General features: G+C 44.3%; 1 protein-coding gene across 2 annotated transcripts in view; it reads left to right on the top strand.

Annotated features, from left to right (window-relative positions):
• Positions 1-23,117, top strand: part of mei4 (meiosis-specific, MEI4 homolog (S. cerevisiae)) — a 45,103-nt gene that overhangs the window by 14,590 nt on the left and 7,396 nt on the right. Inside the window, exon 4 of one of the 2 annotated variants that reach the window (XM_027177097.2) lies at positions 3,967-4,098. The exons of the other annotated variant lie outside the window; for it this stretch is intronic. Coding sequence (XP_027032898.2) covers positions 3,967-4,098 — 132 coding nt within the window. The remainder of the gene's footprint in view (positions 1-3,966; positions 4,099-23,117) is intronic. 2 annotated transcript variants of the gene reach the window in all.

Here is a 23,117-nt window from a genome sequence, read left to right as displayed (position 1 = left end):
AACAACCACATGCATTTACACCTGTCCGTTTTCATCTGAAATGCGTCCCAGACCACCGCCCGAATACAAAACCGAAGTAAAGGCTGAAACGTAAACGAACCTGTTCACATAAAGCTTGTTTAACTAGACAATACAGTACACGAGACAGACGCATACAGTCTCTCGAGCTGCAAGATTATAATTAGCTCCTCCAAATTTACCAGTTTCTGTTCTTCCCATTTGTTATTTTGGTGCGCCACAGCCAATCAGTGTCAACATTCTGTACGTCTCCAGTTCTCTCACCCACCACTCAGATATGTTAATCGTCCACAGAGTATGAAATAAAACTTGACACCTTCTTCCTCTGCAGCTTGAAATGACACTTGTGATTTCTATCAGCACCCTGCGCATATCAGAGCGTTTAGATAATATCTGCGCCTTGCGAATTTATTCCTTCGTTCTGCGTTCTTTTGTAGCCGGGAAGAAAGAAAAGCCCCCCAAAACCTCCAGCATGGCGAGTAGACGCAGGTGGAGGCTGAATGCTCGGCAGGAGGTGAAACGAAGCAGCAAATAATAACGCGCCTTCTAACCCACGATCTCTTGTCTAAGTGGGAAGGGAGCTGATTGGATGGCTGTTTGCTTCCAATAACGCCGTAACTCTTTTGAACATGACATGTCATTTCCCCGAGCTGAGTATCTGCATTTCTTTTTTTTCTGTCATCACGAGCTTTGAGATTAGCCTTCATGGTTCTATCAGGACCGACGCTGTGCGCATGATGAACATATAACACAATAACCCATTGAGCTCAAGCTTGCTATTCTTCCTCATTCAGCAGGAACCATTTTCGGCTCGGGCTTTCCGAGGCACGCCGGCTGAATCGGAAGTGTTAATGAGCCGAGGTTCAGTTGAGCACGGAGAAATAATCAATTTTTTTTTTTTTATAAATGAAACGAATATAAAGTACACAAAAGTGGTGTTATTCTAGCTCATACACGGGTTGCCAGATCTCCAACTTTTTTGTTTGGTTGGTTGTTTTTTCCTTATTTTGGGAGGAAGGGGGGAGGGAATAAAACTTTCAATACTTTAAACTTTGTTTTTTTAAATCTAAACGAACCAGGTTACTCTGTCATGACCTCAATTTTACATTTTGTTTTCTCTTTTTAAATTTGTAAGATACATTTGTCTCACACTGCCTTGTTTTTCTGTCCAAAACAACAACAACAACAACAACAAACCCTTATTTACTTCTCATTCACGCTCACGCTGTGATCCTCGCTCGACACGAATCGTGGCCTGACTACATTTCCCATCAGCCCCGGCACCTCCTGTCCCAGTCCCACGCCTATATAACTGGGTCTGAATGGGAAGTATGTTGGAATTACGTCATTCTCTTTGTGGTGGCACTTTATTTAGTTGCACAGTAAAGTCTGCATCTGCGTCTGTCTTCAACGTTCTTTAACATTTACAATGAAAATTGTGGCTGGCAGATGTTTGTTCCCTGCGGACTTTAAGGAGCAGATGGTGGGTGCGGTTTTTGTCGTCATACATAAATCATATGATTGTATGTGACGCAACACAAGGACGAAAGAGCGCGGGGTACACGAGCTGCGCGCTCGCTCGCGCTGGCGCGCGCGGGGACGCGCGCGCGGACACGAGCGCGCGCGCGCGGGGACAGGCGCGCGCGCGCGGGGACACGAGCGCGCCGGCGCGCGCGGGGACAAGAGCGCGCGGGCGCGAGGGCGCGCGCGCGGGGACACGAGCGCGCGCGCGCGGGCGCGCGCGGGGACGCGCGCGCGGACACGAGCGCGCGCGCGCGGGGACAGCGCGCGCGCGCGGGGACACGAGCGCGCGCAGGGACACGAGCGCGCCCGCGCGCGCGGGGACACACACACGCGCGCGCGCGCGGGGACACGAGCGCGCGCAGGGACACGAGCGCGCCCGCGCGCGTCGGGGACACACACACGCGCGCGCGCGCGCGCGCGCGCGCGCGGACACGAGCGCGCGCGGAGACACGGGCGAGCGCGCGCGCGCGCGCGCGCGCGCGCGCGCGCGCGCGGGGACACGAGCGCGCCCGCGCGCGCGGGGACACACACACACACACACGCGCGCGCGCGCGCGGGCGGACACGAGCGCGCGCGGGGACACACACACGCGCGCGCGGGCGAGGGCGCGCGGGGACACGCGCGCGCGGGCGCGAGAGGGCGCGCGCGCGGGGACACGAGCGCGCGCGCGCGCGCGCGCGGGGACACGAGCGCGCGCAGGGACACGAGCGCGCCCGCGCGCGCGGGGACACACACACGCGCGCGCGCGCGCGCGCGCGCGCGCGGACACGAGCGCGCGCGGAGGACACGGGCGCGCGGGCGCGCGCGCGCGGGGACACGAGCGCGCCCGCGCGCGCGCGCGGGCGGACACGAGCGCGCGCGGGGACACACACACGCGCGCGCGGGCGAGGGCGCGCGGGGACACGAGCGCGCCCCCGCGGGGGACACGAGCGCTCGCCGCGGGGACGCGCGCGGGGACAAGCGCGAGCGGCGCGCCGCGCGCGGGGACAGGCGCGCGCGCGCGCGGGACACGAGCGCGCGCGCGCGGGCGCGCGGCTCGGTGACACCACTCTCTCGCGCGCGCGCGCGCGCGCGCGCGCGGCGCGGGCGAAACGAGCGCGCGCCTGGGACACACACGCGGGCTCGCCGGCTAGCGCGCGCGCGGGACCACGAGCGCGCCCCCTCGCGGGGTACACGAGCGCGCGCTCTTTTACACTATTTATCCCTCTCTCTCTTTCTTACACTATCTCTCTTTTACACACTCTCTCTCTCTCTCTTTCTTACACTATCTCTCTTTTACACACACACTCTCTCTCTCTCTTTCTATCTCTCACCCTCTCTTTTACACTATCTCTCTCTTTTACTCTCTCTTTTATAATCTCTCTCTCTCTCTCTCTCTCTCTCTCTCTCTCTCTCCTTTCATCTCCTTGTAATCTGTGAGACCTCTGTCTCTTTTTGACTGATTTGCCCGTGTTTTAATTACATTATTAAAAATAATTTTCAATTACTTTTGTAAATGGCTTCTCCTTAACGCATGACTAATTTGCACTTTTGGTGCCGAGCGCTAATCCGCTCTTTCTTTTCGCCCCGGAGCGCCTTCATGCGCAGAGAGCTTTGTCTGATTGAGGAGAGACGAGGTGGCTTCTGTCTCGAACACGTATCCCAGCATGCTCGTGTTGGGGTTAACGTGCTGTTTATACTCATTTACATTTAGATTCATTTCTTTACCGCACGCTTTTGTTTAAAACGGCTTTTCCCGTACAAACACCGAGCAGTTCAACAAATCTTATAGCAATCTGATACTCAACTCAACTTTATTTTTATTAGCAGTAATAGTAAAAAAAAGTAGTTTTTTTAAATAAATATTCCTGTCAGCAGCACTCATGGTTTGCCTGTAGGTGGCTTTGCCCCTTTGTTCTAGTTTAAGGTCAAGAAGACTGTGACCTTTAAAAGCCATTTTAGCGTTCGTGTCTAAAAACACTCTGGATAAATAAACAGAATAAATAAAACTAAAGTCGAGACACACGCAAGCAGCGAGATGTTTTCACTACTCGTTACACGATCCTTCCCCCCCGTCATCAGCCGTCCCTGTACCTCAGCAGGAAATCGAACGGCTTCTTATCGCCTCTCAGGTGCTCGGTCAACAACATCCACCCCCACCCCCCCATCCCCAAAGCGCAGTTCTTTTTCGGCAGGATTCCCTCCGAGCTCGCGGAGACAGAAACAAAGCCGCAGGCAACCAATAGCTTCGAGAACATTTCAGTTTTGAAACGCGTGTAAAGGTTAGCACGGCCTTTTGCTAGAGTCGGAATTCATATAACGTGTCCGAGCGAAGGAATCGGGACAGTTGTAGTATATTTAATAAGCCTGCAGAATATTTGTTATATCACAATAATTGCTTGACGTCGTTGTAGACCGATGCTTTATTTTTATTTTTCCCTGCAGTTTGCTGTGCAGGACAACCTGACAGAGTGTCTGATCTGTCTAGGAGGCGCCAGCGCGCTCAGACCTGTGCTAGTTCATCTCGTCCTGACCCGCATCGTCCGCCTAGCCGAGCAGCTCTGGGGCGCCTGTCAGGTAAGGCCACTTTTCTAGTTTGCCAAACTGAACCGGATCGAATCAGGTGGCTGAGCTCGTTATGTCCATGTTAGAACCGGGAGCTTCATTTTATCGTATTTTGCGTTATGACTAGCCGTTAAAGTTCTCGACTCGTGTCTGACTTTGTTTATTTAATTTTATTCCACGATCGTGAACAGTAACACAAATGATTTTCGACCGTCCACGTTATAAAATAGGATATAAATTTGAATGAAAATGGTTAAAAAAAGAAAAAAATAATGCCTTGTGCCTTGATGTATTAAGCTTGTTGGTCCAACATAAAAGTGCGAGAGCGTCGAAAGCTTCGCTCCGACCCGAGCCGCCGGCGATCTGTGGCTTCGCCGGGACTCATCTTTCTCTGCAAAGTTTTGCCGTTATATACGCAAATGTGTGCAACATTTATGCCGAAGATCTACCTCTACACTCTGAATGACAGACATGTTGACGGTGTTTATCAGCTGTGATTTATTTATTTATTTATTGCTCAAAAATGCTCGATATTGCTGCGATTTTTTTTTTGTACAACACAAAATTCAACAAATCTTTTTTATTGAGGTATCTAGCTTCTCAGCGCTCAAATATTCTCAAATGTTTGTTTATTTACTTGTTTTATGGCTCCTTATTGTTGATGCTGCACAGCATTGACTTCCTTATTGACTTCATAACTAAATGTACCGTTCGATTCGAGCCCTTTGGTTTTGTCCATCCACGAATCCAACAGGACACTTACAGGCTTCTCGTCCAGTGGATTTTAAACAAAAACCTAGCTGCTTATCTCAAACCGAGAGAAGCTACAGGGTTGAAAAAAATCTATTTTTATTTTTAAAACCTATTTTTAGTACTCGAGTGTATTATTTTGGGGTTTGTACAGTAACAATGGCTTCAGTCAGCAGAAAGCAGGAGCTGGAATATAACAGAAAATCCATTAAGCCGACGGTTAAATTAATCCGTGTGTAGCGTTGGAAGTTTATAGCTGCAGATATGCAGGGTTTCAAAAAAAAATCTATCCATCTTCTAAACAAATACAAATAATAATCCATTGAATAATATTTGCTAAAGTTTGCTACAAATTGAAAGCAGTGCCTCTGATTATCGCTCCTATTAGGCGACTACACGCCATTCAGCTCCGCAGGAAGTCGCCCCGTCAGCAGAAACAAGTTTAAAAATAATCGCAAATAACTAAAGTTTTCTAAGGTTAATGTATTATCGTGTCTACTTTTGGGAAAATGCTGAGCTCTGACAAGAACGTGGAGTCATGACTTACTCAGAGTTTGCTTCGGATTTTACTCGTTTTTTTAATTGTTGCTCTAACATTTTGAGGCGGAAGCCCGTATCTCCACAGACGATCCATCGGTTCTTTTCTAAACCTCAGACAAAAAGCAGCACACAGAATCCAGTCAACTCCTAAATCACCGTTCGGTTTTTGCAATCATGGCAAAGCGCAGAAGAGATGATCTGAAATCGCTGCAGAAAAATGTCTCGTGTAGACGGAGCGCAAAAGATTCATTATTTTTGCGTGCGCGCTTGTGTCTAAGAGGAAATAAATATGCAAACCTTTTTTTTTTCTGTATTTAATTTACTTCCGGTTCATTTATCCGCTTTACATTTACAGACGGAACGTCTTTCGATTTTTTTTCTATTAAATATGAACACAAAACTAAAGCTTAAGATACCATTTAAAAAAAGTTTGCTTAATATTATATCATGTTCTCTCTATAAAAATGTTGCAATAGTTTGGGACGATTTCACAACACACTCCCAGACTAATGGTAAGGAAGGAAGGTGACCCCTACAGACATACGGAAAGTGTTGCAGGACGACCTGAAAGCAGGTCGCTCAACGTATTTGCAGAACTAAGGGTTATGCATACAGTGCGATCCAGAGAACACCAAAGGACAGTGATGGGGTGTGGGAGCATAGTCCTTCAGTGAGGCACGGGGGTAGGAGCGTAGTCCCTCAGTGAGGCACGGGGGTGGGAGCGTAGTCCCTCGGTGAGGCACGGGGATGGGAGCGTAGTCCCTCAGTGAGGCACGGGGGATGGGAGCGTAGTCCCTCAGTGAGGCACGGGGGATGGGAGCGTAGTCCCTCAGTGAGGCACGGGGATGGGAGCGTAGTCCCTCAGTGAGGCACGGGGATGGGAGCGTATATACCCTCAGTGAGGCACAGGGATGGGAGCGTATATACCCTCAGTGAGGCACGGGGGTGGGAGCGTAGTCCCTCGGTGAGGCACGGGGATGGGAGCGTAGTCCCTCAGTGAGGCACGGGGGATGGGAGCGTAGTCCCTCAGTGAGGCACGTGGATGGGAGCGTATATACCCTCAGTGAGGCACAGGGATGGGAGCGTATATACCTCAGTGAGGCACAGGGATGGGAGCGTATATACCTCAGTGAGGCATGGGGATGGGAGCGTATATACCCTCAGTGAGGCACAGGGATGGGAGCGTATATACCCTCAGTGAGGCACGGGGATGGGAGCGTATATACCCTCAGTGAGGCACGGGGATGGGAGCGTATATACCCTCAGTGAGGCACGGGGATGGGAGCGTAGTCCCTCAGTGAGGCACGGGGATGGGAGCGTATATACCCTCAGTGAGGCACGGGGATGGGAGCGTATATACCCTCAGTGAGGCACGGGGATGGGAGCGTATATACCCTCAGTGAGGCACGGGGATGGGAGCGTATATACCCTCAGTGAGGCACGGGGATGGGAGCGTATATACCCTCAGTGAGGCACGGGGATGGGAGCGTAGTCCCTCAGTGAGGCACGGGGATGGGAGCGTAGTCCCTCAGTGAGGCACGGGGATGGGAGCGTAGTCCCTCAGTGAGGCACAGGGATGGGAGCGTATATACCCTCAGTGAGGCACGGGGATGGGAGCGTAGTCCCTCAGTGAGGCACGGGGATGGGAGCGTATATAATCTCAGTGAGGAAATTTGCCTGAAAAAACTGTATTAAAGAAACATTATTGGTGGAAGAAATCTCATAGGCAAAAAATAAATAAATTAATGAGCAGCAATCCTTGGAGAAGGACATTTCAATAAGACCGTGTCCCCCGAACATAGACAGATTAATTCATCAATGCCTTGCACGTCTCCTGACTCGAATTCGTTTGAAAAATTATAGAGGAGTTTGAAATTGAGTGCATCAGGAGCTGTAATTTTGGGGAAGTGAGGATGATTTGCCAAGAGGAATACTAAAGTGAATGAATACTTTACAGCTCGAGTAAAATAGCACTTTCTTTTTAGAGGGGATATAAACTTTTTTCCCCCAGAAGCATCGTTCAATATGTTCGATCAATCCAAATATAGTAAAGCACCACGGTTATCACTTCCGTAAAGTTCCCGGAGGAGTCGTCATTGACCACATTTTTAACTTTTATTAACAACGATTTGTGTGACGTGTGTTTGTGTCCACACATAAATCATGTCCACTCCAGCGTCACTCTGCCGTTCGAGCTCTTCTTCTCTCCTCTCTGACAGATTGCTTGAATGACACGTAGTTGAAATCCTGCTCTGTATTAGAGGCTGAATCTCTGCCATGTGTCTTCATTATTGATCAAATCAGGCTACTTGCACTTATCCGATCTGATAACCAATTTCATGTCCACGACAAGGGTCGTCTTTAACCCATCTGAAGGGCTTCACATCGGTGATATATTTTCATTAACACACCATCTGGTAAGTCACTAGTGAGCTGCCTTTCAGCCAGGAAATGACCTAATTCAAGCCTTCCAGGACCAGAACTGATGACTCCTGGCCAACTTAGTCCGAGTTTACTCCTTCTGATACTCTTGGTTTTTTTTTAATTCAGTGTTCTGTCTTGGATCCCTGAGCTGTGCTTTAGGACAAGCCAAGATCGTTAATGTTTGTTACTTGGTGAGCCTGAAGATCTCTTGTTTGCTTCAGGACATGTCATGAGTGGTAATGTACGCCCCAAGACAACCCTGGAGAGCTGATGTTTGCTTCGTTACAAAGCCTGGAGAGGTAAACTTTGTTTTAGGACAACTCTGGAGAGCAAACTTTTGCAGTAGCACTAGGTTGGAGAGCTGAATTTCAACACACTCGGGCCTTGATTTGCTTAAGTGCACACAAACCTAAGAGACAGGACAGTTGTCTTTTTCGCTTTTTGATTCAATATAAAGTCTGAAGTGCTTTTATGCTCGGGTGCCAGAATTCCAGATGTGTTTATGCGAGCCGATTAATTTTGCATCCATGGTGTGATTTTACAAAGTCACTACACAGATGGCGTGGATTTGCGTGCGAAAATCGATACGGCTCAAGGACAGGTTTTAAAATCGCAGAATCCAGGTTTTCTCGATTTTGCGTTCTACGTTCACAGCTTTTACAGATTTCTTTTAAAGTTAAAGTTCGTATTTACACTATTAACCGAGCACACGCTCGTGTCTGCACTCGTACCGTTGTAGGACAGGATTTTACACCTATAACACGGTAAAACTCTTGTGTTTGTGAGAGACAAAATTCTGACAAAAGTACAAACATCACGTTGTCAATGCTCCAATAATTCAGCTTTAAAAGCGTCAGATTTTTTGATTATATCAAATATAGTCCCAAGATACAATTGCCTAGAAAGCCCTAATAGGTTAAGATGACATCTGACTAATTAGTCACCTGGTTAATTGTGTCAACGGAAGAGGTGTGAGGTGAACCAGACTTCAACAGGACACAGATTAAACGTTCAGCCGTCTCGTTGTTATTAATTTTTGCTCGTTTCCTGAGAGACATTAGGCTAAGTGCTAACATGCCGCTCATTAGGATGGATAGCTATCAAGCCCGACCGTCTTAGCAGCAGTTAACGAAACTGTAAAGGCGAGAAGAGCATGCTAGCCTCGAGCCCATCGTATACAGTATACAGTGCCAGAGTTTAAGTGAACTTTGTGGCCTGAGGTGGCTGAGGCCATATTTCTTGAACAACCTCTCAGAAAGCTGTTCGCATCAAATACACGGTCCTGTTTTCTACATATCGGATCGTCTCCTCCCCCGACACCCAATTAGAGCTCGTTCGAAGTTTGGAGCGAACACAGGGTTGTAGAAAATACTGGGTTTTTTCTCTTCTGTCGCTTTTGAGCGATTATCTGTACAGGATTTAATGAGGAGGTAATGATGACAAAGATAAATGGCAGGTAAAGACGTTTGAAGGTCATGTTTCTGACCCTAATGCAGAAATAAGTAAGAGTTTGCACTGGGACTGTTTTAATGATCGATTGTTGTTGATCATTAAAGATGTATTTTGCGCAACCATTTCTGCTTAACTTTGGAATTTCATCAAAGCAAAACTCTTTGTGACACTTTAACTGGAATCGCGCAGACGAGCGCCGCTCACGTAACTGATGTGATCGATGGTGTAAATGATCAGCCATGACAGCTAGAAGCACAGTTAAGCTTCAAATTGCCTACGTTATACCAAACCCTTTATTAATCGAGTAATACGTTCAACTGCATCTGCTCCATACTGTATTATAACTCTGTCAGAGAGCTCATTGCTTTATTGTTAATTTAACTTATTTATATTCTGTGTCATGGACGTGGCTGATCCTACTGTAAGTTATTTGACCTTATTTTTCACCGATAAAGAAGTCGAATATGCATCAGCTTGCTTTAGCTACTACTTAACTCACGACTCGAAACTCATGAAATGGATGTAATTAAGGACAAAGAGGTCTTTTTTAGTATGATCTCAATATCCAAGCTCTTCATGATGACCTTTTTCAGGTTATGTCAGGTATGTCTGCAGTTTGTCTCAAATTCCCCATATTTGGGGTAGGAAAGACCTACTCGGGGTTACTGTTCATTTGAAAGACATTTGTGACCGAGGCCATATTTAACTCCCTGGCCAATGGTGCTTCAGTATGATGGTGTCTGTTTTGTGAAGCGCACCAGGAAAGCACTCGCACAGCATGACGCTACCACCACCATGCTTCAATGCTGAGATGGTGCTCTGTGGCTTGCTGACCTAACAGTTACCACGGCAAAACAGTTCATTTTCTGTTGCATCAGACCTGAGGATTATCGGGTTATCAGGTTAAGTCAATATAGGACTGCGGATATAGATCGTTTTCTAGCTTCTTCATAAGATTGTTTGCACTCCAAACCAAGTCAAGGAGACAGAATGTATCTATTTTACATAGATCTGAATGTATCTGTTTTGTGTAGATCTACACACACACACACACACACACACACATATATAGATATATATATATATATATATATATATATATATATATATATATATATATATATATATATACACACACGAATATGGCATGTGTGGAGTGGTTAAAACATGAACATTAGAGGTGGGGTCTCCGATGTTTGAGAAATGCTTCAGAAAACTGAGTTAGGCCGCCAAACAAAACAAAACAAACGTGTAGCCAATGAGCAGAAAGGGGCGTGTCTTGTCAATATGCAGCGGAGAGAGTGTTCAGTGCGCATGTGACATTAGCAGAAAGCCGTTTTAACTTTAGGATAAAAACAAAGAAAGAAAGCGAATAAAGGCTTACGAATAAGGTAAGAAGTAGGCCGTTTTAATATAGGGTCAGCTTTCCAGCGCTGGAGAGAACTGAAAGTCTTCCGTGTGAAACGGAGCTAAAACTTACACAGTACAACACACAGTACTACAAAAACACATTTGTATTACCATAGTATTACTCACTGAGTTCATTTATTGATAAAAACATACCCTCGGTCAGCTGCCCCAACCGGTTCCTCCATAATACTTGCCTGGGTTATACTTGGGTTATACTTGTCTGGTGTATGTGTGGGGTGGTGTTTGTGTTTGTTTTGGTGATTTCAAATGTCAACATTGGCTTTCAAACAACGGGGACCCCACCTTTAACTTCAGCTGTAAACACAACATATAAACACCTGAAAAATTCGACCACCACATAGTCTGACTTACTAGCACTATGAAAGATTTGATAAAATGATTTTAAAAAACTTTTTTTTTTTCAGCGTTTGCTTTATCGGATATGAAGTTTTGTCAATTTGTATATAAACATGCAAAAATAGTCAAAAAGAGTCAAAGCAAACAGATTAATTTGGTGCCTGTTGTCTGACAGGTCTGTGGCTATGCTGCCCAACACTTAAAGCTCAGCATCAGTCATGCGGTCGGGAGCTGCTTGCTGTCAGAGGCAGTTTAACTCCAACATTGATTTTTCAATTAGAAGAGTTTTTGTATTGATCAGCGATGACATATCTATGAAAGAACACAAACGGACAAAGAACAAAGGCGCCAAAATAATCTCCAATATAAAGCCCACCTTTTACTTATTTATTTATTAATGGTTATATTTCTTTATTTTTGGGTCACCTACAGTATCTGTATTTGCATACCTCGCCGGCAAAGAAGCCTTTCAGTACGACAGTAATTCAGCGACGTGAGGGAACAATAGAAGAACAAATTTTTTGTCTCATTTTGTTTGGATCCCATCACAGGCAGCGCTCACGAGCGTACGCGTCTATTCAGCTCGGTGGAGTAATGAAGTAATTATCGCAAACAGCACCGGCCTTTCCGTCAGCAGCAGCTGGAGTGAAACAGAAGCTCCCTCCCTCTCCAACTCACCCTCATTGTGCGCTCATTCTCTTTGTCCCGCTCCCGCTTTTTTCATCTTGACTAACGCCTGGTAAACCATTACGCGCGTCTTTCTTTCTTATTTTTTAATAGGAGGAAAATGCAACTGATACGAGTGTCACGCATGAGCGAGCTCGAATGTATTTGCACCACGTTTGACCGCGGCACTTTAACCGAAGGCTTATCAAGCAAGCCGAGCTCGTCGTTCAGGAGAGAGGATGCCAAAAGACGGATGCCGAAAGCCTGTCGTTATATAGACGTTATATCACTCGTAGAGCTTCTCATCTTTAAAAAACCTAATGTTTTAACTTCGAGATAAAAGGATCGCTAAAATAAAAGAAGTTTGACTCGATACTGATGCTTTTATATCACATTCTCCGTATGTTGGCCATATTGTGTATGAAATTCCTCAGAGGATAGACGGCAAGTAGGGCAATCAGCAGGGGAGTGTATACACACATACACACACACATACGCTTTCAAAAGTATTGAGAAATGGCCAAATACGCACAGCAGTCATGCCATGACGCATGGCACCTAGCCTGGGTTTCGTGAGCCGAAACAAAATAAATGAACAACATAAAGAAAAATAACTGCAGGTTTTTGTCAGTGTTTCTGACAAAACCAAAATCAAACCTCACTTCATCCACTGGGAAGCGTTTTGTTTTGAAACGGAATGCTTGCAGAGAATCAGGAGGTCATTTCCTGACACTGCCGTGTTTCTTGTTTTTGGCGATTACTCCGAGGAGGTTTAATAGTGTGTGAGAGAGCAGCTGACCTAAGCATGCAAAGGAGCTTCACAGACTGTGTGTGTAATTTGTACACGCACACCACACACACACAACTAGAAAACCTGTCTTTGCCGTGACTTTAACAGCGGCGTATCATGTCAATAGGAGAGATCGGAGGAAAAGCTTCCAGGAAGGATACCATAACTCGGTCAACTCGGCACGCACAAAACATCACACCTTTAGGAACACACAAGACTGGAACACTGACGAATAGAAGAAAAAAAAACATCCTGTTCTTTCTTTAGTCTTCTGTTCATTTTGTTTGACTCTGGGATGATGTGCCTCAGAGTCCAGGAGAGGAACCTGATGTGGTCTTCTGCTGTTGTAGCTCATCCATGTGAGATGCTTTTCTGCTCACCATAGTTGTAGTCATTATTTTACTATGGACTAGACTAATATATACTACTGTAGATCACCATCCATTATTATTATTATTATTATTATTATTATTATTATTATTAATATTATTATTAAGCTGAGTGAAATTCATTCATTCGTTCATTTTCTACCGCTTATCCGAACTTTTCGGGTCACGGGGAGCCGTCAGGCGTCATCGGGCATCAAGGCAGGATACACCCTGGACGGAGTGCCAACCCATCACAGGGCACACACACACACACACTCTCATTCACTCACACACACACTACAGACAATTTTCCAGAGATGCCAATGTCTTTGGACCGGGGAGGAAACCGGAGTACCTGGAGGAAACCCCCGAGGAAACCTGGAGGAAACCCCCGAGGCACGGGGAGAACATGCAAACTCCACACACACAAGGCGGAGACGGGAATCGAACCCCCAACCCTGGATGTGTGAGGCGAACGTGCTAACCACTAAGCCACCATGCCTCCTGAGTGAAATGCAGTTTGAGGTTATTATATTTCTATGTATAGAAAAGCTGTGAAAAAGCAACGAGACCAGCTTCACCAGACACACTCCCTTCCTTCTCTCATCAGCCTGTGTCCATGGACACACACACACACACACACACACTCCAAGAGGATCTCTTCTATCATTTAATCTCACTCGTGAGCACAAAACCAGGAACACAGCTCCATGCTCAGAGCCAAAGCTCTTTTCTTAATGGCCTGCGTAAGATTCTTCTTTAAACCCGGCTCAGGTCAGCTTCCCTCACCCTTGACGATTCACTAACTGTAACGACTTCATTGGGGTTCCGACGCTTCAAGGACCGAGAAAGAAAAATCGAGCCTTTCCCCAAGCAGCAGTGCCTCCCTGCCCTCCATGTTGGGCTTTACTGTAGATAAATTTTACGTGGTATTAGAAAGAAGCCAGGGAAATATTTTCCGGCACTGTCAGATTTTACAGAAATGTGTCTGTTCGTAGCTGGCAGCTCGGTAGTCTCTTAACCTGGAGTTCTGAGTGTTTTCTTCAGGTCCACAAGGATAATCAGGGTTAATACAAAGGCAGAGAATTTGATTCAAGGAGATAATTGAAGGGCAGAGGTACAGGGTGGCAAAATAACACTAGAGATTCTGCTAGATTCTGCCAACTAACAGGGCCAAGAAGCACCTCCGTTCACAGAAATCAGCAATTTAACATGACTCATGTTCAACCTTCAAACCTTTCTTGATGTTTACAGGAGAAATTGTTCATTTATCACGACGTGGAAAGTAAGAAAGGTAACCGTCATAGTCCTGGCCTCAGCACCAGAGCTTTATAGCTTAGAAAACACGTTTGACACGTTCCAGTCATTTTATAAACACACTCTAATAGACTCCACCCCCATCGTGAGCAACATGGCTCGGCACAGTCAGCTCATTCTCCCGACAGCGAAAACCTTTAGAACTGGTGAAGGGGCTGAATATGGACTATAGAGAATTGGTTGTGGTGATGAGAACTGTCTGAATGGCTGGCAAACAAATCAGCTTAGAAAAAAGGAAAAAAAAAAAAAAAAAGAAAACATCACTCTTGGTAGCATGCTAATTGTAGTCGAACCGTCAGGCCTGATTTTGCCGAACCTACTTCCAAAATCATTGTGTCCGAGACGATTTTTTCGAGTCCGTTGACGGTGTGTTTATTCAGAAGTGTTTTTTTTTGTGCTTGAAACATTTTTGTTGTATCAGATTGTAGCCTACCAGATTCTTTAACTTGGTGGCTAGAAAGGTTCACTCCGTAGATGAAGTACTTCGGCTGAGACCCGATATCGTGTTTAGATTTTTATTTATCCCGTATTTTCTTTGTTAACTTTTTCGAGCAGGAATGAATGAATGAATTCAGAACACCGATCGGATGGAAAACTGAAAAATCTTGACAGTGTGCACCGTGAGCAGGTCTGGCGTTTTCATGTTAACAGCTGTCAAAAAGCATTGGAGAGCTAAAGCAAAGCCTTCGTCCTCTGTACACTACAACTCATTAGATCTTTGGCTCCAGTGGAAGCTCTTGGGACCGTCACACGGCCTCAAGGCTTTTTTCACTCGAGTTTCAAGGCAAGTCAACTTTGATTCAGATTTTTTTTTCTTTTAAAGTTTTCTTTTTTATTTCCAGAAGCAACATGCTAGACAATAAGTCTTTGTATTACATGAAAAGGAGGTTAAACACATTTACACTCGAAGCCTTCTCAACAAGGTCTTCACTGAAATGCTACCAAATAAAACCGAGCGATCGTACGTCAGATCGCGCGACTGTTAACGGGAACAATCGAGTTTTTACACCAGCTGCGAGTCAAAATGTTGTGGAATCACATTGCCATATTTTGCCCATATTTCAAGCGATTCGTGCTCGCATCAATCACAACAAAATAAAAAGCTCAAGATTGCACTTTGCGTGCGCTTGATTGCTACCCTGCTGCTTCCAGCTGGTTTGAAAAGCTACACTGATTAGCATAGGATTGTGTTGCGAGCGCCACAATTATCGCCTCAGGTTTTGAAGTGAGCTTTACTGTCCTTGAAGTTAACTGCCTGCTGTCACACTGGCAGCACTACAGGCTAATTAAGCAGAGATTTGCCTTTTACAGCTTATTGTAATAATTCCCATTTATTTTCAACCTACAGTTAGTCAGTGTGATGATGTGTTAAATACCTAAAAATATATATATATATAAAAAAAACACTAGCTAGATGCATCTGGAAAAATGCCAACGACAGAATTTTTTTGTTCACTTTTCTGGCCACAAGACTCAGAATCCCGAAGGCTGCCATGTAATTGGTTAGTAGCACTTTGAGTTGCTTGATTTGATCCTTGCAAGTCTCCAAGAGCCTGCGATGGGTTGGCACTCTGTCCAGGGTGTATCCTGCCTTGATGCCCGATGATGCCTGAGATAGGCACAGGCTCCTCGTGACCCGAGAAGTTCGGATAAGCGGTAGAAAATGAATGAATGAATGAATGAAGTCTCCAAGAGCTCACTACAAAGTTGCCAGGAGGCGCTCCGAAACGGTAATTCCTAATCTTGCCGCTAATTTGAAACATTCTGGAGTGAAATTTAGTGTTTGTGTATAAATTCACTAGTGTATATCAGCATCATAGCTGAGGACTTTGTCATGTCACTGATCTGGACACACCCACATCTATGCTGTTGCTCCTTATGCCAGAAGTCATTAAAAACGAATGATCTACGATCGTGATCCACGAGGCCCGTTTCATCTGCTTCAAGTCATAGCAATTGCACAGTTTCTGCACTCTATGTACAGTATGTCTGGTTTGCCAATTCAATAAAGTTTTGTGAAACCTTGTCATGACATATCAATAACATAATATATTATGTTATATCACATAATTACAAAATTGACAGGAAGCACGTCAGCACAAGGACAGGATTTAACAACTCAGGACAGGATTTAACAAGTTTCCCTCTCCATCTTCTTTTTAATACTATACAGAGCTTTATTATTGAACACCGTTCCACCTGTGGAACACTACCGCTAGGGGCTGAAGCTGCATAATTTCATTGTAACTTTTAAGCATTAAATCCTCTAAAAACACGAAAAAACTTATGTTTCTAGTAAAGTTTATACTCTCTATTTTTTTAAGCCCACGCACAAAGCATAATATGATTCATAGCCGTCATACTCTTAGAAAAAAATTTGGGGAGAAAACTGACCTAGGTGGCGCTAGACCAGTTTTTCCTTACCTTTAGACGCATCCCTTTCTTCACTGGGGTAATATATTCCAAAACAAATATTCCACAAAAATCCACACAGGTCCAAGGAACTGAAATCTGTAAGCCTTTTAATCCAAAACGCTTTGGTCGCGCCGCAAATATTCAGAAAAATTGGAAACAGTGGTGCGCCACCATCATTGTTTCGGCTCTAACTTCTCATTGGGGTATTCAAAAATTCTAAATTTACGTCTCATTTATAGCCCAGGGCGTAACGAATCAAACAAGCCCTCACTTAAGCCAATCGGTGCTTGTATTGCAGAGATAGACGGCTGAGAAGCCAATGAGGTCAGACATCATTTTTGGGAACCCTCCCTTGACTGACAATTACTCCTTCCAATAGCAATGAAATTGGCCGGGACCTATACAGCTCTTTAGCCAATAAGGAGACGATTCCAACGGTATGCCACGACCCGCCTCTCTAATGCTGGCTTCTGCGCGAAAATCGTGCGCGATGGGTTTATTGCGCAATCCTTGAACTTTTCACACTCACAGCTCAGGGTGTCAGGTTACAGGCCTCTTTACACAACAGAATAGTAGAGAGAGAGGCTGTGTTTGTTTTTGGCCATTTAAACTGAGCATGCAGTCTTTTAATTCAAAGTTATACAGTAAACAAGTAAACAAGAAACACGTGACCGGATGGACATGTCCGTAGAAAAATAGTTTTATTGAAGCCATTTTTGGGTCTTTTGACTTGATTTTTTTTTGGTGAAAGCCAAGACATGTGGCTATGACCCTCAGGTGTTAAATGTTACCTAACATGTTCCAGAGAAATAAGATAAATTAAAAACCTCAGGCGAAAATCAAAATTTTCCATTCTAGCCTCTGTAACTTTGTGTCAGTAAGGCCTAGAATCAATCTGACACTTGTATCTGAAACTAGGGAATCACTTCTTTCCAATGAGACCAGGCTCACCCCTGTGTGTTAAAGTATGTGGGAGCTGTATCACTTTTTGTTTTGTATACAATTTCGTCCGATCGTTCGTGTGCGATAACAGGTTAAAAGACAGCACTCAGAAGCACTCAGTGACGGATCAGAAACAATCCACAACTATCAGAAAAATTTTCCAGCCTGAAGGGACTGGTAATCAAACGTCAGCATATTGATGAGAAAAGCTTCTGACCCTGTGGTTCTGCACTTTAACCACACTCAAGGCCACTGTGAGGAAGATAATTGGCTCAAATCAGGAAGTATTATGTCAGTCGCTAAAATATCCCGACATCAGCTTTTCAACATACAGTGATACCTCGAGATACGAGTGCATTGATATACGAGCTGTGATTCGACCAAATTTTGCCTTGAGATACGAACAAATTTTTGAGATTTTTTGAGACTAGCATTCGAGCCGACGCCGCCGAACAAAGACCCGTGTGCAACGTGTGCTCTGTTTCCCCCGAAACATTTCAAAAGGGACGAAGACACAAACCTCCTTGGACAGGTTTTTATTAAAACAACTGGCAGATATTAGTGAGGAAAGAGTGACAGAAAAGGCAAAAACAAGTGAAGAGAAAAGCGATGAAGAAAATTAAGCAAAATTAATGTAAAGAAAACAGAAATTGTAGCAGTTAAGAGAATTTCAGTTAAGTTCATTAATTTGAGTGAAATTTAGTTAAGTTCCATTTAAGTGCAAAGTAGCATTACTGTGAACGAAACAGTGAATGAAAGTGAAAGTGTACGTACGAGACAAAATTCCTCCTAACTCCTCCGCCTGTTTACTCCTCCCTCAACCTCCGTGCACATCTTCCGTTAGCTCAAGTCGTCTGATCTCCAAGGTAAATAATTCACTTTATAGTAAAACCAGTTTATTTTTTTAACATTCTCTTTTATTACTGTACGTTTTTATACAATATTTGTCATTTATAAATACAGGTACTGTACATTTTTCATATTCAAAACACAAACAAAACAACTGGAGTGGAATTTTGCAAGCTGGAACGGATTAATGGGATTTCAATTAATTTAAATGGGGAGAATTGCTTTGAGATACGAGCAAATTGAGATGCGAGCAAGGTCACGGAACGAATTAAACTCGTATCTCGAGGTATTACTGTATTTACATTACTCTGGTGTTAGCAAAGATGCTTATGTTCATGCAGTAGGAAGTGAAACGAGTATTACTGAGCCGCCGTGATTGGCTCTCTTCCACAGCGCAAGCTTTTCGGCCGCTCTCGTCGTGCGGGGGAGGTGTTAGCGTCTATCACAACAAAAAAAAGCCAATGTTTATTTGTATTTTATAAAAATAAAACCGAGGATTTGTTTTTATTCATAATGAAGCAAGGCTGGAGCAGTTTGCCAAGCATACACCTTGGAACCATGGGTGAGGTGGGACTGGGACTCTGGGACTCTGGTCCATAAGGGCAGCATGAACAGATTTATCATTATCTTATTCACTTGCATGTTTTGGGAGTTAACCACAATGTACAGTGCTTTGCATAAGTAATCACACCCATCTTGTTGACCTTCTACACCTTGAAGTGGATCTTAAATAGAATGAATTAAGATTGTATGTGCACTCAATACCCCAAGGAGTTTTTCTTTTTTTTTTTTTTTTACTCAAATAAGCATTCTGTTTGCATAAGTATTCACCCCCAGCCGCTAACCCTTATATTAGTTTTTTGACCATCATCACACGTCATATAATTAGTGTCACATCATCTGAGGATAAGCAGCATTATGAAGACCGTCAACAAGCTGTCAAGTGTTGGGCCGCTGAGAGAGGTTTAACTGTACAATGTCTGAACCCTCATTTCCTAACGATGAACATTTCCATTCACGAAAGATAGATTTTTTTTTTATTGCTGCAATAAGAAATCGATCTTAGAAAGCGTAAAAAAAATTTAGCTAATAGCTAGAAATAATAATAATAAAGGTGGCCCATGTGCTCTCAGTGCTATTTCTCTCCCTAACTAATTCTCTAAAAAATCCCATTTTCAGACTTCTCTAGATGAATATATTGAAACATGAAACCAACCTCCCAAAGTATTACAAACCCCCGACCCAAACGAATAAATCTAGATTTTACACAACAAAAGTCTGTGTATTTTATAGAAACAATAGTATTTTAAAACAATCGTGTTAATATAAGCCTGTTATTAACCATCCTCTGAGCTGCTGGTATAGAAAAGAAATCAACACATCCTAACCAACAAGAATTCAGTTGTGCTGGGGTGTGTTTTGAGATGATTTTCTGCTCACCACAGCGATTACGAGCAGCTGTTTGAACGAATAGACGACCTGTCAGCTCTGGCCGGTCTCTTCACTACTTACCTCGCTCGTTATCGGAAATTCAAATTCTTCCAATTCAGCAGTTTGTCTAATAGCAAATACTCTTCTTAAGCTCTTTCTGAGAAGGATACACACCACCACAAGTCTGAAATTGATGGTGATGGATAATTGATGCTTTGAGCTGGTGGTTGAAAAGCGTTTGTGAAGATTGATGGCATTATTAGGTCTGCTAAGATGTCACAAATATGCCTTGGGCTCTCAAATGGCACCGCAAAAGAGAGTTTCTTCTGTCGTCTGGGGATTGCAAGTTCTAATCCTGAACAATGTCGTAGTGGCCAGGAGCAAAGAAAGCAAAATTGGCTGTGCTGTCTGTGAGGAAGAGATGGCATACTCCAACTTTGCTGTCCATCACCGTGACACTAGGTGACTCCGAGGCCACAAATGCCGAAGCGGGCCGATAGAGGAACATACTGGATACTGTGTCTTGTCTCAACAAGGCACGATTTCATTGCTTATACTCACTTTTATTAAAATGTCTTATTACTAGATTGAACGATGTCGGCGAGCACGTTCAGTTCACTTAGTATTAACGTCAATCCGTCACATTGTGAAATCTAACAAAGGGTGTTACCGCTGATTGGAACTGTACTATTAAGTTTGCTGGAATATTGTGGTTCTTGAGGACACTGATATGAATTCATGTTCTCCCCAACAAAGGAAATGTTTTCTTTAATGGTAGAAACCCACACACTTAAGATGGGATCATCATAGATAAAGTTGGACTCAACAAATGGACTCTTGGAGACAGCACCATCGATTTTCTGTCTTGTAAATCTTTGTGTTGTGGGCATATCACACTGGAGCTGGTGGGGTAGGGTGGGGGGATCGAGAGAGAGAGATGCCCTGCGAAACATCTCTTCCTGAGGGGGAAAAAATCAATTCGTGGAAGTTGTTGCGGTTCTGGATTGAGTTGATTTTACTAGGGAAAGGATATACTGGGCATATCATACACAGCCTTGTGTTGTTCTTTATCAGATTACATACAGACATTTACTCACTCACTCACTCACTCGTTCACCTACATGCCGCAATGGACATGCCTGTGGTGATTGATTTATTTTACATATTTATTTATTTTGAATGTCGCTGGGGAAATCAGCTGATTTGCTTTACACAATCTATAGATGGCAACAAACATTGAGTTTACCCACAATGGTTTGAAAAACAAAAGACATCCAAGGAAACATCTTATCGATGTGAGCGGTCAGAGAAGAATGGCCAGACAGGTTCGAATGAACAGGGAGGCTACGGTCCTCTTCTTCTTCTTCCGGCTTTTCCCTTCAGGGGTCACCACAGCCAATCATCTCTCTCCACCTATCCCTATCTTCTGCATCCTCAACCCTTGCACCCACTAGCTTCATATCCTCATTAATTACATCCATATACCTCCTCTTTGGCCTTCGTCTTTGCCTCCTGCCTGGCAGCTCCATGTCCAACATCCTCCTACCAATATACTTACTCTCCCTCCTCTGAACATGTCCAAACCATCTTAATCTGGCCTCCCTAACTTTGTCCGCCAAACGTCCAACATGAGCTGTCCCTCTGATGTACTCGTTCCTAATCCTGTCCAATCTTGTCACTCCCAAAGAGAACCTCGACATCTTCAGGAAGGCTACGGTAAGGTAGGTAAAAAAATAAAAGGTGAGCAAAAATGCACACTTTGATGAGAAGAAGTTCCACTCGTGTCAGTCACACTCACTGAACTAGAACAGTTGGAAAATCTACACCTGGTCGGATGGAGCTGCTTTTCTTATGTTTGTTTGTAGATGGAAGGGTTTTAACAGAATAAAAATGAAGACTCTTGTCAACAGGGTGGTAGTGGTTATGTAATGGTCTGCTTAATATCTTGATGCACACAGAGCTATTTTTTAAAATAGCGAATAGAAATTTAACCATCAAATGTACAAGTGTCAAAAGTATAGCCAGGCAAACTGGCATCACTGGTGACTTGGCAGTCATCCGAAGCCTTCTGGGATGCGTTAGTGTTTACACCTCAAATGGAGCGTATCCCAGTGATGTGGTATTGTAACTAGTAGTCGGTAGCTAGTCATTACCAATCCCAGTGATGTGGTATTGTAACTAGTAGTCGGTAGCTAGTCATTACCAATCCCAATGAAATTGTATTGTGACTAGTCGTCGGTAGCTAGTCATTACCAATCCCAGTGATGTGGTATTGTGACTAGTAGTCGGTAGCTCGTCATTACCAATCCCAGTGATGTGGTATTGTAACTAGTAGTCGGTAGCTAGTCATTACCAATCCCAATGAAATTGTATTGTGACTAGTAGTCGGTAGCTAGTCATTACCAATCCCAGTGATGTGGTATTGTGACTAGTCGTCGGTAGCTCGTCATTACCAATCCCAGTGATGTGGTATTGTGACTAGTCGTCGGTAGCTCGTCATTACCAATCCCAGTGATGTGGTATTGTGACTAGTCGTCGGTAGCTAGTCATTACCAATCCCAGTGATGTGGTATTGTGACTAGTAGTCGGTAGCTAGTCATTACCAATCCCAGTGATGTGGTATTGTGACTGGGACTCAGTATTTGATAACATTTAGCTAGTCAGTACCAATCCAGATGATATAACATGATTTTTGATCTCAATATTTATCAGCCACTTAGCTAAAAGCTTTGTAAATATTAACAACAAATTGAAAATCATCAGCATCGATGTTTCGGCACTGTATGTAAAAATCCAGTACCGCATGTTCCCTTTTATCCCGTTATTCCTCCATCACTTCCTAAAAACATGCAGGTGGATTATCATTTGTAAAAAATGCCCCTAGTGTAGTTTCTAATTGTGACAAATGCTAACATTTCATCACTGGGCAAATATCGCGTACACTAAAAGGCCAGAAGTTTTTGCCACTTGTGTATCTCCTCTGATACATCTGTAAACATTGACCTTCAACAACAGCAATGTTTTTCTTTCCTCCCTTGAGTAAAGCTACAGGGATTGAAAAGACCCTGCTCAGACGAAGGGCCACGGCATCATAACATAACAGAGCGCAATGAATGAAACGAATCAAGCACAAAGTCAGAGAGTCAGAGAGCAAAGTCAAATCCTTGGCAGTAAATCTTAACCCTCGGCTGAAGAAACTTCGGCCCACGGCATCAGAGGAGTAAACTCCCACGTATTATTCTTTAAGAGTGCAGGGGCACCTGAGTTCTCAGCTGTTTTCCTGTTTACACGATTTAACTGTGTGAGGGTTTGGTCTCACA

Source organism: Tachysurus fulvidraco, chromosome 9 (assembly GCF_022655615.1).
Source record: "Tachysurus fulvidraco isolate hzauxx_2018 chromosome 9, HZAU_PFXX_2.0, whole genome shotgun sequence".
Lineage (NCBI taxonomy): Eukaryota > Metazoa > Chordata > Actinopteri > Siluriformes > Bagridae > Tachysurus > Tachysurus fulvidraco.
Note: the sequence above shows the minus strand (reverse complement) of the source record. Positions and strands in the feature narration are given on the sequence as shown.